The sequence below is a fragment of the Dunckerocampus dactyliophorus genome, chromosome 1, assembly GCF_027744805.1.
Source record: "Dunckerocampus dactyliophorus isolate RoL2022-P2 chromosome 1, RoL_Ddac_1.1, whole genome shotgun sequence".
Lineage (NCBI taxonomy): Eukaryota > Metazoa > Chordata > Actinopteri > Syngnathiformes > Syngnathidae > Dunckerocampus > Dunckerocampus dactyliophorus.
In genome coordinates this window covers 15,392,954-15,410,000 of record NC_072819.1, presented here as the reverse complement: position 1 = coordinate 15,410,000, position 17,047 = coordinate 15,392,954, and the positions used below count along the sequence as shown (strand labels likewise).

General features: G+C 39.8%; 1 protein-coding gene across 2 annotated transcripts in view; it reads left to right on the top strand.

Annotated features, from left to right (window-relative positions):
- Window positions 1–17,047, top strand: part of prex1 (phosphatidylinositol-3,4,5-trisphosphate-dependent Rac exchange factor 1) — a 133,440-nt gene that overhangs the window by 64,198 nt on the left and 52,195 nt on the right. For both annotated transcript variants that reach the window (XM_054770870.1, XM_054770877.1), the window contains exons 10-15: window positions 17–164; window positions 7,967–8,067; window positions 9,933–10,036; window positions 10,401–10,450; window positions 12,684–12,759; window positions 13,682–13,754. In XM_054770870.1, the coding sequence (XP_054626845.1) occupies window positions 17–164; window positions 7,967–8,067; window positions 9,933–10,036; window positions 10,401–10,450; window positions 12,684–12,759; window positions 13,682–13,754 (552 nt within the window). The remainder of the gene's footprint in view (window positions 1–16; window positions 165–7,966; window positions 8,068–9,932; window positions 10,037–10,400; window positions 10,451–12,683; window positions 12,760–13,681; window positions 13,755–17,047) is intronic.

Below are 17,047 nucleotides of genomic sequence, written 5' to 3'. Positions count from 1 at the left end.
CAATTTTTTTCTCCAGGTCTCAAACTAGGAATGGAGCGGGACGCTTACGTGATGATTGCGGAGAAAGGGGAGAAGCTCTATCACATGATGATGAGCAAGAGTCGGCACCTCATTAAGGACCGACGCAGGAAACTGAGCATCGTGCCCAAGTGCTTCATGGGAAAGTGAGTGCCACAATGTTTGCTTTATTGCTCGTCACAAAGAGCTTGCATTCAGTGAAGTCTTGGCAAGATGTCCTCTATGTATCCTCTACCTTGACCCTGCTTTTCTTGACTCAAAGCCTCTCCTTCATCTAAGGCCAAGTCCTTACCCTAAGTCTTCCCGAAACAGGGATGCGGATCCCACAGTGTGAGTAATAATTGGGACACAACCAGACGGGCCACCTTCGGCATTCAGTCTTTCTTTCCCATTGATGTTTCTGTACAGTGAACAGACAACAAGGGCCTTGTTTGAGAGTTCCACAATGTCATTCTTGCCTCTTTCACACAGAGACCCTGCAAAATCAGTCAGAGTCATAACAGAATTAATCTGCCAATGCCTTTTACGCAGAACCAAACTAAGCAGGATATTGCCACAGGTGTGTGCGCGTTCACATGGCAACATGTCATGCCTTGTTAGTGCCTGGTGTGATGTTTAAAATACTTGGACAGCGACAACAGGGTGGGAGAAGTGAGTCTTGGGTGTCCCGGCATTGAGAAATACCCTTTTACACAGGTCATGTCCCGCCACTGTTATTGCGCGGATACTACTTTTGAAAGTGGCAATTTTGTGTCGGTGCCTTTTATATTTGACGAACGCCACAAATTTTGTTTGCTTTTATAGGCTGTGTGAAAGATAGTTGCCATGGAAGAAATTTGTCCACTATTAAATGTCCTTTTGTACAGAACAGCGCCAAAAAAAAGTTATAAAAATTCCAGCTGATACTAATTTCAGAAGGTGAAATATTCACAGAAAAAATAGTGACCCCATTCTGTGTGGTGTAAAAATGCCGACTTTTACAGGCAGGGTGAAAAGGCTTGTGATACCTGTGACAGAGAAATATTCACAGGCCGACTTTGTCCACCCATTTTGTGTCTGCATCATTTCATATAGAACAGCGGTAGGGAAAAATGGCAGAAAAATGCAGATTTTACAGGCAGCAACAAATACGTTTCTGATACTTCTTAAGCATTTGCAGAAAAAAATATTGTGCCTTCATTCTGTTGGTGCTTCTTAGATCAGTGACAAAGAAAAGAGGAGGAAACATGTACTTTTCAACAGAAATTGTCAACAGGGCTCTTATGATACTTGATACTGTGAAGGATTGAAGGACGTCTTTGTCTTTCCATGTCAGTGCAGTTCATACAGAACATTAAATTGGAAAAAGGGTGGAAAATGCTGGCTTTTACAAGCAGCGTGAAAGAAGTTTCTGATACTATCTCCGAAAGACTACTGTATATTCGCCGCACGTCTTTGTCCTCTTCACTTCATGCCAGTGCTGTTCATGTAGAACAGTGACACACAACAAGTGGAAAAATGCCAACTTTAGAGGCATGGACTTTAGTTTGCGAGATTACTGAGCCAGCCAAGAAAGCAACAAAATGTCTTTGGAAAGGTCTTAGCTACAAACTTCACTTATTGGCTATCCCAGTTATTTTCCGGACTTCTTAGCTCACAGTGTTAGCATCCAGCACGACATAAATCACAACATAATCCTGCTCGGTGATGAATTGAGACCTGGTCTGCACTGCCACCCTTCTCAGTCTGCTTCCTCCTTGGCAGACCGGTTTACAACTTGGAGAAGCAAAAATAATGTTTAAAGACCATGTACTATGAACCAGATAAATAGGATAAATAGGATTTTTCCTGTCCACTTTTTCACATAGGAAATGATGGAAATTTTAATTAATTCGTTCCCGGGTCAAAACTTTATTATTAACTGTACAGGTAATGCTTTTAGTAACATTTTAACAATCATTAACTACCATAACATTGTAAAAAATAAGCAAATACATCAATGATTCTGTTGTTATTAAGTTTTTCTTCTATTATCATTATTGTCGACTTATTGTTGAGGTAGCCATGTGGTACTGAGCAACCACGACAGAGACACTTAGAACAAAACGACTGCTTTGACGATTTGCATTGGAGTCAAATTTAATATGATGCTTTTCTTACATGTGTGAATATACTGTGTAGTGTTAGGTTGACTTGGCTTGTTGCCTTGTTGTACTGAGCAGCCAGGACAGAGACGCTTACGACATACTGCATGATTGACTGCTTTGATGATTTGCGCAAAAAGATGCATTTCTTGAATATTTTGCAATACGCTGTATTTTATGGTACTATTGACTTGATGAGTTGCTCATATTGTGCTGAGCAACCTGGACAGCGACGCTTACACTGAAAGAGTTGATTTGCATAAAAGCTGACTTTAATAAGTATACTGATTAGCCAGGACAGACACTTACCCAGTGACTGATGTTTTGCATGAAACTATGGCTATTATTATTATGCTGCTGTAGACTCATGGATGAGTTTGCCATGTTGTACTGATCAGCCAGGACAGAGACTTAGCTTGCACCTCATGACTGACCGCTTTGATGACCTACATCATCTTGAATAGTGAATAGTTTGTGACACACTGTATATTATCTTACTGTTGACTTGTTGTTGGGTAGCTACACTGTACTGAGCAGCCAGGACAGACAGAATTGACAATAAGATGACAAGGCGAAAAGGAAAGCTTCTGCTATAGCGACACGACTAATAAAAGTGACAAATAACATTACTCAACACCAAGATCAATTCTAGAAGTAATGCAGTCATTCTGTGGCTTGATGACACAAAATGTTCTCACAGAGAACTTAAAAAAGCGCTTTGTAAATTGAGGAAAAACTCTGTTGAGAACATGTTGACCTCTAATATGATTTAAGGAAGAAGACTACAAGGGACAGTATGTTGATTTAATGAGTTGGATCCAAATAAAACGAAAATAAATATAGTTCTTGTGTTGTGTCTTTGGGCTGGGCTTTCCTCTCTCTCTCTCTGTCTCTCTCTCTCTCTCTCTCTCTGCCCTTTTAGTGTGGCACCATCATGTTTGTTCCCATCAGAGGGCACTATTTTAAAATAGCGAGTCATAATTATCGTCTTCTGCCCGTCCGCTTACATGTGACAGCGCAGTGCCAGCAGTCGCTTTGAGTCGGGATCAAAGTCCTAACGTTAGTTTTCTTTTTGTGCTCTTTTTCTGTCCTCTTCTGTTGATGATGGCGACTAGCATTAGCTTGCTTCCTTTGTCTTCCTGATGAATGGACATGAGATAGAAGCTGCACGCTTATTCCATTAAGTCAAGTGGCTGACCGCTGCTTTGATTGCACCTGATAACATAATGTCATCATCCGTCTGATCTTTGTTAAGTGTTAATGTGCATTATTGGATCACATTACTTGTCTGTTTTTAAAGCCATGCCGGTGCATGCGTGACAATATGGTACTGAAGCATTTCTGTTGTAGCCGCGAGGGTAATAGCTGGGATCCGGTCCAAATGTGTCAGTTAGAACATAACATCGTCTGAAACATAGAAATAAAAATAATGATAACCTGTTACAGTTACAAGCAGGAGTGTTCAAGAGCCTAACAAGGATTGAATAAAAACAGTTGTGATATTATGAGATTAAAGTTATCGTCATTTTTTTGGTCATAATTTTTATGACAATTAACGAGTAATAATATGAGACAAAATCATAATTTTATAGGAATTAACTTGTAATCTTGCATGAATAAAGTACTAATACACTCCTGATAAAAAAATTTTAAGACCTGCTGAAAATTGCAAGAATTTGCATTTTGTACTGTTGGATCTTAAGAAGGTTTTTAAAGTAGAGCTTCAATCTTTAAGCTTTAATCACCTCAAAAATTGGTTTGGGCATGCTTGATGTGAGTGTTTCCAGGACGCTAGTGGGAATTTGCTCGAGCTGGTGAAGGTGGCTTCAAGGAGGGCATCCACCGTCTGGAAATGATGTCCATTTTTGTAAACGTCCCTTGCCATCCATCCCCAAATGTTCTCAATTGAATTTATATCAGGGGAACATGCAGGATGGTCCAAAAGAGTGAGGTTATTCCATTGGAAGGAGTCCTTTGTCAGGCAAGCATTGTGAACTGCAGTGTTGTCCTGTTGAAAAACCCAGTCATTACCACACAGACGAGGGCCTTCAGTCAAGAGGGATGCCCGCTGCAACATCTCCACATGGCCAGCTGTCGTTTGACACCCCTGCACAACCTGAAGCTCCAGTGTTCCACTGAAGGAAAAAGCACCCCAGGTCATGATGGACCCCCCTCCACTGTGCCGTGTGGAAAACATCTCAGGTGGGATCTCCTTGTCATGCCAGTAACGTTGGACGCCATCTGGACCGTCAAGGTTCCATTTTTTCCTCATCAGAGAATAAAACATTCTTTCACCTTTCATTGTCCCATGTTTGGTGCTCTTGTGCAAATTCCAAACGGGCAATTTGGTGGCATTGAAGGAGACATTTTTTTGTTGAAGACATTTTTTTGTTCTTAAAACCTTTCTCTCACAGATGCCATATGATGGTTATTGGACTACACTCGACTACACATGACAGTAACAACCTTCATTTGTGCCGAGGATCTTCCCGTGTCTTGATCAACAGCCAACCGGATTTTCCGGCTCAGGGCCAGTGACATTTTTTTTTTGGGTATACCCCTTGACAAGATTTTGACTTTTAAAGCTGTCGTGTTAAACTTTTGATCAGCTGATGAAAGCCTATTTCACTTTAATGCTTTTCTAAAATAAATTGCTTACTCAAACATTTTTTGTGCCACTCCCATTTATTCTATTTGCATTTTGAAGCTCTACTTAGAACCTTAAGTTCAGTGCAAAATGGAAGTTCTTGAAATTGGTGGTCTTAAAATTTGAATCAGGAGTGTGTGCGTTTGTGTGCGTGTGCATGTGTGTGTGGATATGTATATACCGCCTGTCGAGGGCGCCCATCTGACACACATATCCTGACCTGATGAGTAAATGAGTGCTGAGCACTAATAACTATGACCAAACCTAACCCCCCTCCAATCCTTGCGGTGCCACGTAGAGAATGCTGCCCTGGCCCATTACCCATGTGGCCCATAGCTACAGCCACCGTGAAATGTTTCCGATATACGATAATTTATTAAAAATATACACACAACCCAACAACCGAGAAACCCATGCCAATGAAAACTTCCTTGGTGAAGGTAATTGGTAAAGCTTCACATCAAGAAACACCAACATGCAAGGGCGTGCCCACTCGTCGGTTTTCCACCAGACCATTATCCAAGTCGTCCATCATTCTCTGTGGTGATAGAGGATTCTCTGTCACACGCACGCACACACACAGGCATGCATGCGCACACACTATTCATCACGGTCGTCATGTTCATTTCCTTAACAGCACTGTAACCGAAATTAATCTTGCGTAACGTCCACACACACTTGAGTGCTCTGTCCGTGTTGATTAACGGCCAGCACGCCCCCATGTGAACTTTCACATATAAACAGACGACGTGTGCGCTAAAACTGAACACACACAGAAACACAAAAAACGAATTATGCTCAAATGTGCCTTTTTGCTGCAGATAAAGGTTGCAATGGCAGATGGTTCAAGGTGTCTGATCCTCTACAGATTTGTGTGGGTGTGTGTGTGTGCGTGCGTGTGTGTGTGTGTGTGTGTGGACAAGAAGGGGCCAGCCACATACAGCATAGCATTAATTACATAGGCCTGAAAGCAAATCTAAATATACATAAATTGCTAACAGGTTCTGTCTTCATGAATGCACACACGGTCCAGCGCTCATGTGATGTGATTAGATTGATTCGACTCAGCTCCAAGTCAATTTCTGTCCACACTGAAATTTTATTTAAAATTGAGGCAAACAAATATTACATGTACTGTATATATATATATATATATATATATATATATATATATATATATATATATATATATATATATAGACAGGTCATACTGGCAAAGTAGTGGACCATAAAATACGTAGACAACGTTGCAAAAGGTGAAGATTGTACTGTAGCTTTAGTTCAGTGACTGATGTTCAACACTTAGCAGAGGTATGCATCTGTTGGACTACTCTTGTTTTTGTTGTATTTTTAGATGCTAGCTGTGCTCCCATTAGCACACGAGACCCATTTAGTGATCAATAAGCACGGTCCATAATTCTTTTCAGCCTAAAAGATGCTTACTCAAGACATCATAACCTTCTTCTCCAGAGTTGTTTTTCACAATCAGTGCTTGAAAGGCATTCCCTATCAGGATCCAACAGAAACAGTTTCTCTTGGCGAGTATGCTACGTAAAAACGACCCTGCAAATATTGAGTCTTTACCACCCAAGCGAGTTTTAGAGCAGGCTTAGATTCAGAGGAAGGCACAGTTGCCAAAAACCACCTATATCTGCTGTACTCTCTCAAGAGTCCCTTACTCTGAATAGAAGTTTACACATTTAATGTTGAGTGGATATATTGACGCACAAAGACTTGACAATAAAGATTTTAAACATCAAACATGCATTGTAAACAACAGTACGGCAAGTGTAAGACACATTTCAACTATCACACCAACAGATGAGTAGCAACATTTTAAAGAGCATGCAGCGATAGATAAAGCCTTTGGATGCTGACCACTTATGACAATTTACTTCAAATGCAGCCATTGCCATCTTGTGGAGTTAATTTAGAAAAGGAGATTGCCTACAGTCACAACTGTAGGTGGCAAGGTTTTTTGACACTGCCATTGTGGGATGAAGGGACAGGAGGATGAGTACAGAAAACTAATCCAAAACTTGGTCAACTTGTGCGACACAAACCACCTGCACCTCAACATGACCAAGACCAGGGAAATGGTGGTGGATGTTAGGAAAAACAGGACACACCCAGAACCAGTTCTCATGAAAGGTGACCATGTGGAGATGGTACCTGGAAAAGCGTGGGAGTGCAGCTGGATGATAAACTGGACTGCCAACAGAGATGCTCTGTGCAGGATGCTCGGTACTTCCTCAGAAGGCTGGCGTCCTTCAACATTTGCAAGAAGCTGCTGCAGATCTTTTACCGGCCTGTGGTAGCAAGTGCCCTCCTGTATACGGTAGTGCGCTGGGGGGCAGGCAGCCTTAAGAAGAAGTATGCCACACGCACAACTGGTGAGGAAGGCAGGCTCTGTCGTTGGCACTGAGCTGGACAGCCTGACATCTGTGGCAGAGCAAAGGACACTGAGGAGGCTCCTTTCCATCATGGACAACCAGCATCATCCACTGCAAAGCATCATCTCCTGACAGAAGAGTAGTTTCAGTGGCAAATTACTATCACCGTCCTGCTCCACTGAAGGACTGAGCAGATCATTCCTCCCCCACACCATGCGACTTCTCAACACAACAGAAGGGGGGGCGATAAAACCACACACAAGGTTGTCCTTAATACTTGTTTATTTATTCATATATTTATTTATTCTTCTATTTTTTTTCTTATCTCTTCTATCCTGCTTTGTACCACAGCAACCTACACTTCCAGCAACTTAACTTTTCATATAACAAGCAGTACAACCTGCCCACCGATCCTGTTTTCCCATCCATCCATCCATCCATCCATGCATCCATCCATCCATGCATCCATCCATCCATCCATGCATCCATCTACCTACCTGTCCAATCAACTTCCGATCCATCCACACCTGCAGATTTTCACAGGGTTTGTCAAAACTTTTGCAGCTATGTCGCAAAAGCAACAACTAAAATTATAAATTGCACAACAGAACCAATGTTGTCATAGTGGTAAAGGAGCAAACTGCTTAGTCGGCATTAATAGCGCTGATTAGTTCATTGTAAACAACAGTACGGCAAATGTAACACACATGATTTTCATTTTAAAGCACATTCCTTAAATATTGTGGAAACCCCACATTGACACCAGTGTATTTTGTTCCTTTCAGCGAGTTTGTGTCGTGGCTGATTGAGAGCGGTGAGATCAGTAAACCTGACGAAGGGGTCAACTTAGGACAAGCCTTGCTGGAAAATGGCATCATTCATCATGGTGAGACTCTTCCTTATTTAGTCTCTTTTTTGTGGTCAGGTCTTTCTTTGTTGTTTAATTTTGTTGTGTTATACCCATATACCAGAAGCTATTACTAATGTTAATTTTCATCTTTATTACATAAATGTACATCGCCACTTTCTGCATAACTACTGTAGATAGTAAATGGAAGAACTCCAGTAATAAAGAAAAAACCTTTTCCCAAAACCTTCCTTAATTGAGTCAATCTATGAGATTGTATCCTCTCCATAGCTTAGACTTTCCCGAGTGTGACATTTGCAGTTCCACTTACCTGAATTATGCATCAGCCAGTGAAAGACAAACACAAACAAGCTATAAATAATGCAGGAAGCCAGTGGTCTGCAGTGGTGCTGAAGGGTCTCTTGTCCATCGTGAGTGCGCACCAGCTCCAGGGAGTTTATGTTATGGTGGTTCTTATGGAAAATCCCCTCTGAAATGTGCCGTCACTGTGGCCTACCACTTTGAGGAGGAAATACAGCGATGACATGGCTGGATTCTGTGGGTTTAAACTGAGTTTTGTGGAGGCCTGTTGGTGTAGGTGTAAGTAAGGAAGGTAAATGCTGTTCACACTACGTAGTTCTGTACTCTGGTCTGGACCAATTTTGTTTCAAAAGATACTTACTTTGGTGTGGTTCCTTAGTGTTCACACTGGTATTTTTGCCAGGAGACCAAAGGTTACACAGAAAATAACATAAGCAAAAAGTAAGGACTTGATTGAACAGCTCATGACATGATATAACTCAAATATTGAATACATGGGACGTTTTTATAGTTTGCTATATTTATCATCTTAAATTTTACCAAAAGCTTCTAAAATATACTTTGTAAAGAGCACCATTGTCACACAGAGAAAGAGAGAGCAGAGCAGAGAGACAATACGTGCATATATCTCATTTCTGCATGTTTTTGCTGTCATATTTACACTGGTCCGTGTCACTGGTCCGTGACCGAGACCCATCCAGTGCACACCAGGATTCGGATGATGGCATTCACGCTTGACCAAATTAACCATACTAGCAGAGAAAACGCACAGGAGCTTTTTTTTTTTGACCAAATCAAGCGTGACAAATGTCAACACAGTCTAAGATGTTGTCAAGCATGTAATTCCTCGCTGTCAGCTGTTCGTTAAGCGCACCACCACGTCCTGTTCGTCATTGGTCCTGCAACAAGTGAGCTATCATTGAGCTTTAATACTTTAATTCTTTTGGTTTCTGGGAGAAATTAAGTCGCGACTAAGAATCTCGTTTCTACCTCACCTGTTGCCTGAAGTCAGCTGGGATAGGCTTCTGCATACCCCCGCAACCCTAGTGAGGACAAGCGGCATAGAAAATGAATGAATGAATAAGAAGCCCGTGCAGGGTTCGCTTGAAGTAATCTTCGTATGAAAGGAATCACTTGTAGGATGTTTATGGAAATTGGTAGCTATTTGCTAACTTATATATTTCAGTCATGAATTGTGTTTTCCCTAAAGTTGTATCTTTGCTGTGTATGTCTTTTCTGGATTTGCATATGTGGACATGAGCTCATGCAGGGCTGTGTCAGTCATTTTGCGTTTGAAACCGTCCTTGAGATCTCAACAGATTTGTTGAAGTTATGACATGGGTTGAAAAACATGGCCACCATCAAGGAACAACATATTTGCAGGGGCAACCTCCGCGAAACTAATTGTCCATTGTCCATACATAACTGAGCTTTTCATCATAAAATAAATATTGTAGAACTTTGAGGACATCTGTATTATGCCTGCTTGTCTTCCAAGGCATTTTGACCACAGCCCATAGGGGGCGTCACAAATGTCATTTATATGGGGTGTCCTAATATTTTCACGTGTGGTGACATTTCAGTGTCGGACAAGCACCAGTTCAAGAACGAGCAGGTTTTGTACCGCTTCCGCTATGATGACGGCACCTACAAGGCCCGCAGCGAGATGGAGGACATCATGTCGAAGGTATGTCCTTTCACTTTGATAGTACTAAGGGATTCGTTTATTTTGAACGTGCGTAAGAAAGTTACATTGAAATACATCACCTTTACACTCACACAATTCAACATGTCTGAAAAGGAGTAGGAAGAAGCAGAGCTTATTTAATAAAAAAAATCCATCTATATTTTTATGATCCCTTCCAGCAACAATTTCTGTTCCTGAATCTGATTTGGCAACATGAGGCTTGATGTAACCTCCCTGAAAAGACTAGCCTCAGGGCGCCTTAGCTAAAAAAAAAAAAAAAATGTCCTGCCCTGAAGCCATTCTTGTGCTTGTTTATGAAAGGTGTGTAACGTTCAGTGACTCAGCCGTGGTTCTTCTCTTTCAGGGCGTCAGGCTGTACTGCCGCCTTCACAGCCTCCACATGCCTGTCATCAAGTAAGTACCTGCCTCGATGTCTCTCTCTGGGTCTATCTCACTTTGCAAAAATGAAGGCGCAAAAGGTAGAAGAATAGCAAATCAAGCGCTCCCTTAAGAACACATTCAGCCATTTTTTCTGTAGCCTTGTGATTAAAGTATTCAACTTACCTTTTGTACACAAATAGATCCTTTAAAAAGGCTAAGGAAGGTCCTCAAGGAAAACAAGCATTACACTGACATTATATGATGATACAGTGGAATTTGTTTATGTTGTCGACGTAAGCGGTCGTTGACAACTGAAATTGAAATCGAAACCAAAACTAGTCATTTTTTTGCACATGTACTTGTGACTTTGGCCATAGACATAAGGAGAATAGGCGATGTTAAAGGATTTTTCAACCTACGGAAGCTTGTTGACATAGTTTTTCTCCATTTGTGCATATTTTGATTTATATTCTTCTGATTTCACATATTTTATACTCTTAGGCTTACATAGCATTATGTCGCTGTTATTGTTTCACGTTAACCACACTGCAACACAAATGGACGGATTTTTCATAGAAATAACCCCTTGGGGTCTCAAATATTATGTCAACATACGTGGTCGACCATGTTTGTTGACATCAGCTTAGGTGGGCACTTTTTAATAGAACATGTTGGATTGCTGGACTTGATGTGTTGGTCCACATAGACAGGTTGTCGACATAAACAGAATGAGCTGAAGAGGGTCCACTGCAATTAGATTTATTGTAAAGAGTAAATAAAACACTTGGTAACCAGTAACAAAGCAAACAAGCAGCAAGTCAATCGGCGCTAACTAGACTTTTAAGGCTTATTTTCCCTCAAAATGCTGTCGTCATAAAAACTATTAACTATTAGGGCTATCACACGCATTAATGACAGACGGAGCCACAATAGCGTCCCCACATAGTCACACAGAGTCTGATTGTCTTTTATAACTTCATTGTGACCTGAACACATCAAGAGCAGTGCATTTCCAACAACATATATGTATCTCCTACTCACAAACACGTCTCTAGTCCCTTTGTCATCAGAATGAGACTTTGTCTTTGTCACGAGATGACCGCGAGATGCATTCATAGATGCTCTGAACATCACATCATTGTCTATGTGTAACAGAAAGACAAAGAAAAACAGGTGGTGGATAATCTTATTACTCACTAACGTAACTCTTAATGCGGAAGTAGAATTTGCTGCATTTAAGTATGCTCGGAAATCCCAGACAATACAGGTGCATCTACACTCAAAACATGTGAAATTACGTGGTGTCTTTGAACACAACTCCTCATGGCTCATAATAACACAATTAACGCGTGATTCAAATGTTCTGCTACTATTAAAGACACTAGCGTTAGGCAAATCCATTTTCAGACGCGTGGTATCTTTTAGCTAACCATTCAAAAAGTTAAACTTTCATAGATTATAGCTTCAGGACCCACAATTTAAACAATGTCAAGTATTTGTTTATTTGTACATAATTAGTGCTTCCAGCTCATAAAACCCACAGAAACATGAATTCAAAAAATGACAATACTGTGAAGAAATCACCATTTTCCTCTGTTTTTGCAGAAAAAAAAAGAAAGAAGGATCACATGAAAAGAATCGAAATATGGTACTTTCAAAACAATATGTCAACCTTCAATACTTGGTTGGGAATCCCTTTGCCTTAATCACTGCCTCGATGCGACGTGGCATTGAAGCAATCAGCCTGTGGCATTGCCTGGGAGTTATGGAAGCCCAGATTTCCTTGATGCTTGCTGTCAGCTCTTCTTTGTTTTTGGATCTGGTGCCCCTCATTTTCCTCTTGAGAATACCCCAAACATTCTCAATGGCCAGTCAAGCACTGTGATGGCTTCTGGCGGTATGGGCAGGGGCCAGGTCCTGCTGGAAGATGAAATCTGCATCTCCATACAGATCCTCAGCAGAAGGAATCATGAAGTCCTCTAAAACATTCTGGTAGACTGTTGCGGTGACATTAACTGCATTTTGTGTTCTGTTGTGTTGTCATTGACTAATATTTAAATTTGTTTGATGATCTGAAACATTTAAGTGTGACAAACATGCAGAAAAATAAGAAATCAGGAAGGGGGCAAACACTTGTTCACACCTCTGTAATTGTGCGTATTTCACACACAGTTGCAAATGGTGATTCATTTGTAAATGAATTGTGTTCAATTTTTCAATCATTTCACAGCCCTAATTTTATGAGATGTTTTTGTTGCTGCTTTAGGGACAGAGACCATCATTTGAAAACATTTAAATCCGTGGTGCCTGCTTGCAAACTCGTGGACTGGCTCCTCTCACAGGTACTATTGTTATTATTACCTGTTTTACTTGCAGTTAAAGCAACAGTAACGAATGTTTGTGTTTGTGTTTGCTCCAGTACTCCCCTCTACAGGAGGGAATTTATTGTTAAGCCACGTATAACATATTGTCATTGTTCTAATTAAAACTAAAACTAATTCAAATATAAATGTATATTAAAACTATCAAATAACAACAGCAGATCTGAACATATTAGAGTGCTTATGTTTTTGTAAAAAACAACACAGTTGTCAAAAGAGAACTACTATTATTATTTGGTCAAAAAAAAATCACTATATATTTACATTTGCTGCACTTACGTTTAACAATATAACTTCAAAGTACTGTGTACATTTAAAATTGTATTATTTATTTAACATTTCTTTATTTTGTATTATATGTGTGTTTTTATTATGTATTTTATTTTATTATTAAAGTATCATAGGTATTATACCGATGTATATTTTTAAATAAAATAATATGATGACAATAACATAATAAAATAGTCACCAATTTTTTCTATTTCCAAAAATGTGTAATGAGTGAGTTTATTTTCTTTTAGCGTTTTTCGTAACTGTAGTTACCACGAACTAAAAGTACGTGGACTTTTGGTGGAAATACAACTAAATGTTTGCAATAATATAATAATAAGGTATAACCTGTAGCCTGTTTAAATAATCAAGTGAACCTGGTTACTGTTTGTACTCCAACATAATACGATGATGTCCTCATGTTTGCTGGACTTCCTCATCCACATATTTATTCAACACCATGAGGCTGAGTGCGACAAACACACAAATACTTGAAGCCCAGCGGCTTAGTCTGCTGTGCGTCAATGTGTGTGTGTGTGTGTGTGTGTGTGTGTGTAAAGGTGGAAGCAGGTGTTGATGCTGAATGACAGTGTGCGTCATGGTTGTTTCCCAGGGAGACTGCTCCACCAGAGAGGATGCTGTGACACTGGGTGTGGGTCTCTGCAACAATGGCTTCATGCATCATGGTCAGTCTCATTGCTGATGCACACTCACACGTACTGTACATGCACATACATGAAGGATGGTTACACAACCTGATCAAATTTAGTCGGATTTAGCCGGATGTAGACACGTTCTGCACATGCGTAGACCCGATTGCGTCTCTGGTACATATTGCGTAGTGACATGCAGTTTTATCCTAATTTTGCTCCATCCATCCATCCATCCATCGCTTATCCGTGGTCGGGTCGCGAGGGCAGCAGCCTAAGCAGGGAAGCCCAGACTAGCCTTTCCCAGGCCATTTCGTCCAGCTTCTCACGGCGGATCCCGAGGCCTTCCCAGGCCAGTTGGGAGACATAGTCTCTCCAACGTGTCCTGGTTCTTCCCCGAGGCCTTCTACCGGTCGGACGTGCCCTGAACACCTCCCCAGGGAGGCGTCCGGGAGGCATCCTGACCAGATGCCCAAGCCACCTCAGCTGGCTCCTCTCAATGCGAAGGATCAGCGGTTCAACTCTGAGTTTCTCCCGGATGACAGTGCTTCTCACCTTATCTCTATGGGAGAGCCCAGCCACCCTACGGAGGAAACTAATTTCGGCCTCTTGTACCCACGATCTTGTCCTTTCGGTCACTACCCCAAAGCTCATGACCATAGGTGATGGTAGGAACGTAGATAGACCGGTATTTTGAGAGCTTTGCCTTTCGGCTCAGCTCCCTCTGCACCACAACAGACCGATGCAGAGTCCACATCAATTTTGCATCATGCCATGTAAATGCATGCAATTTAATGAGGATATTGGCAAAAATACTAACATGCTAATAGGAAGATAGGAGGTTAAGTGTTAAGGTAGTTTTATAGTATTCCTGCATCATGCCATGTAGTATATATATATATTTGCATTTTGACATGAGTAAAATAGCTAAAATGTTAACATGCTAACAGTTAGCATGCTAGCACCTAGCAAGATGGCAGTGAGTACCGAGAGTGCCAAGGCAGTTCTGTTGTATTCTTACATCATGCAAATGTAAATACATTCAAATTGACATCAGTAAAATAGCGAAAATGCTAACATGCTAACAGTTAGCATGGATTGTACCAAAAGCACCAAGGCAGTTACTTTGTGATTATACATGCTGTCACTTCCAGTTAAATAATGATGACGGTGGCTAAAATGCTAAAAGTTACCATGCGCCTAGCAAGATAGCACTAAGTACCAAAAGTGCTATAAATGTCCTGGATGAGTTGAGAATTTTGATGTTGGAGAGACATTGGCAATAAAAGTGACTATTATTTTAATTATTAGATTAGATTGAGCTCTTGAACCTTCCCTGTTTGTCTTTAATTACCATTGTTCGCTTGCGACGAAGGAAGCTAACAATTATTCATATGACTGGCAACATTTACATTGTACTTGATTTACAAAGCAGAGCTCCACTCAAACAGTGTGGTAAATGTCTTTATGCTATTTTGTGGTCATTTGTCCTTAACTAGAGGCATAATGCATGAATGAGTTGAACAGTTAGAAAAATTCTTAGAGTTGAAGCAAATATTCTTTGGAGATCTACTCAACATCAGCTGGTGGGCTACTGGTTGGAGACCCCTGCCCTAAACAGTCGCTTAAGAAAGAGCTAATTATTCAATCTTGTCTTAAGATCTGCTATCTTTTCACCCACGCCGTCGTGTGACGGCATGACCTCATAAACATGTTGAACATAAACAGCATTAGCAGAGCTTGTTTAGCTTTACTACACGGCCATTTGGGTCCTTGCACTTAACCATCATTTTGCATTGGGTCTTCTTCATCCACACAGAAGCAATAAAGTAGTGCTTTAGGAGTAGGAGGAGTGTGCTCTTCCTGACCTACTTAATGATGTCACCTGTTCTGCCCTGTTTTTCTCTTTGACACCTGAACTCCTTCAGGGTCACAACCGTTCTCTTTTCAGCTTTATCCTTCAGCAGCACATCTGTTACTCTTTACCTTCTTCTCCCTCATTGCTCCCATTTCATCTGTCCTTGACTTTCTGCACACTTCCTGCTGTGGTGTTGTGGGGACAAGTGCAAAAACAAAACAACAAAAACAGGATCACTAAAGCATACATAGCATCGTGTTGAGGTACTGTTGCACCTTTATTTACAAATCAGCCACTATTATCTTAATGTTAACTGTGAAAGATTTGATACACCTGTCTATTAAGCTTAAACTGGTTCAATTTAGTTTGCTGCCAAATGTAGATGTGGATCAGATCTAGATCAAACTTGAATCACGGAAAAATGCCATGTTTGTAAAAATAAATAAATAAATAAATAAATACAAATTATATATGATATAATAAAATGGTAATAAAGTAATGAAGTAAAATTCTAATATAATTTAATGAAATAAAGGTTTTGATTAAAACAGTGCAGAAGAATTTTACAACAATAAAATTAAAATATAATTTAATATAATCTAATTAATCTAATTTAATACTTAATATAATTTAAGTATTTTATTGAATTAAAGAATAAAATATCATAAAATATCCATGAAGTACAATTAATATACAACGTAATAAATACACATTTAAATACAGTCAAATAAAACTTCAATCAAAATGTGGTTGTGGTTTAAATTTAATGGATCCACACTTAATTAGACTACATTAAAGTAAAATACAAACCTCATTACATACAATGTAATGTTAAATTTAATAAAAGAAAATATCATTTCATGGAATAAAGGTTTTACTTGAATCAAAACACAAAGTTAAATACAAACTACAAATACACAATACAACAACTGAAAACTTCATTTTTTACACTTAAATTTTGTCAAATGAAATGATTGTAAGGCGTTGGTCTACCATAAATTCCGGACGATTGAGCGCACCGTAATGTAAGCCGCACCGACTAAATTTAAAGAGAGAAAAAATATTTGTACGCATCATATGCATTTCTTTGTGTGTTTTCCATCTTGAGGGTGTGTACATCACGTGCAAAATGGCTGCTCTAAAGCATACAAGATGTTGCGAGATTAGAATCTGACCATACATTAGCCACATGACTGTATAAAATGCAGGGTGAGACAAAAGTAGCGCCTTATACACTGGAATTACTGTACATATGTAGGGATTACATTTCAGTCCTCATCATACTTAACTATACATACTATACTTACTATACATAACTATAGGAGTAATATTACTCATTTAGCTGCAAATAATTTTTCATGAAAAGTAATTGTAAGTAAGTGCAAAAATAAGTTAGTCAAGTAAATCTTAAAAACATTATCAACAAGTATAGCAAACTTATAATGCTTTAAGTAATATGTTTCTTCTTCTT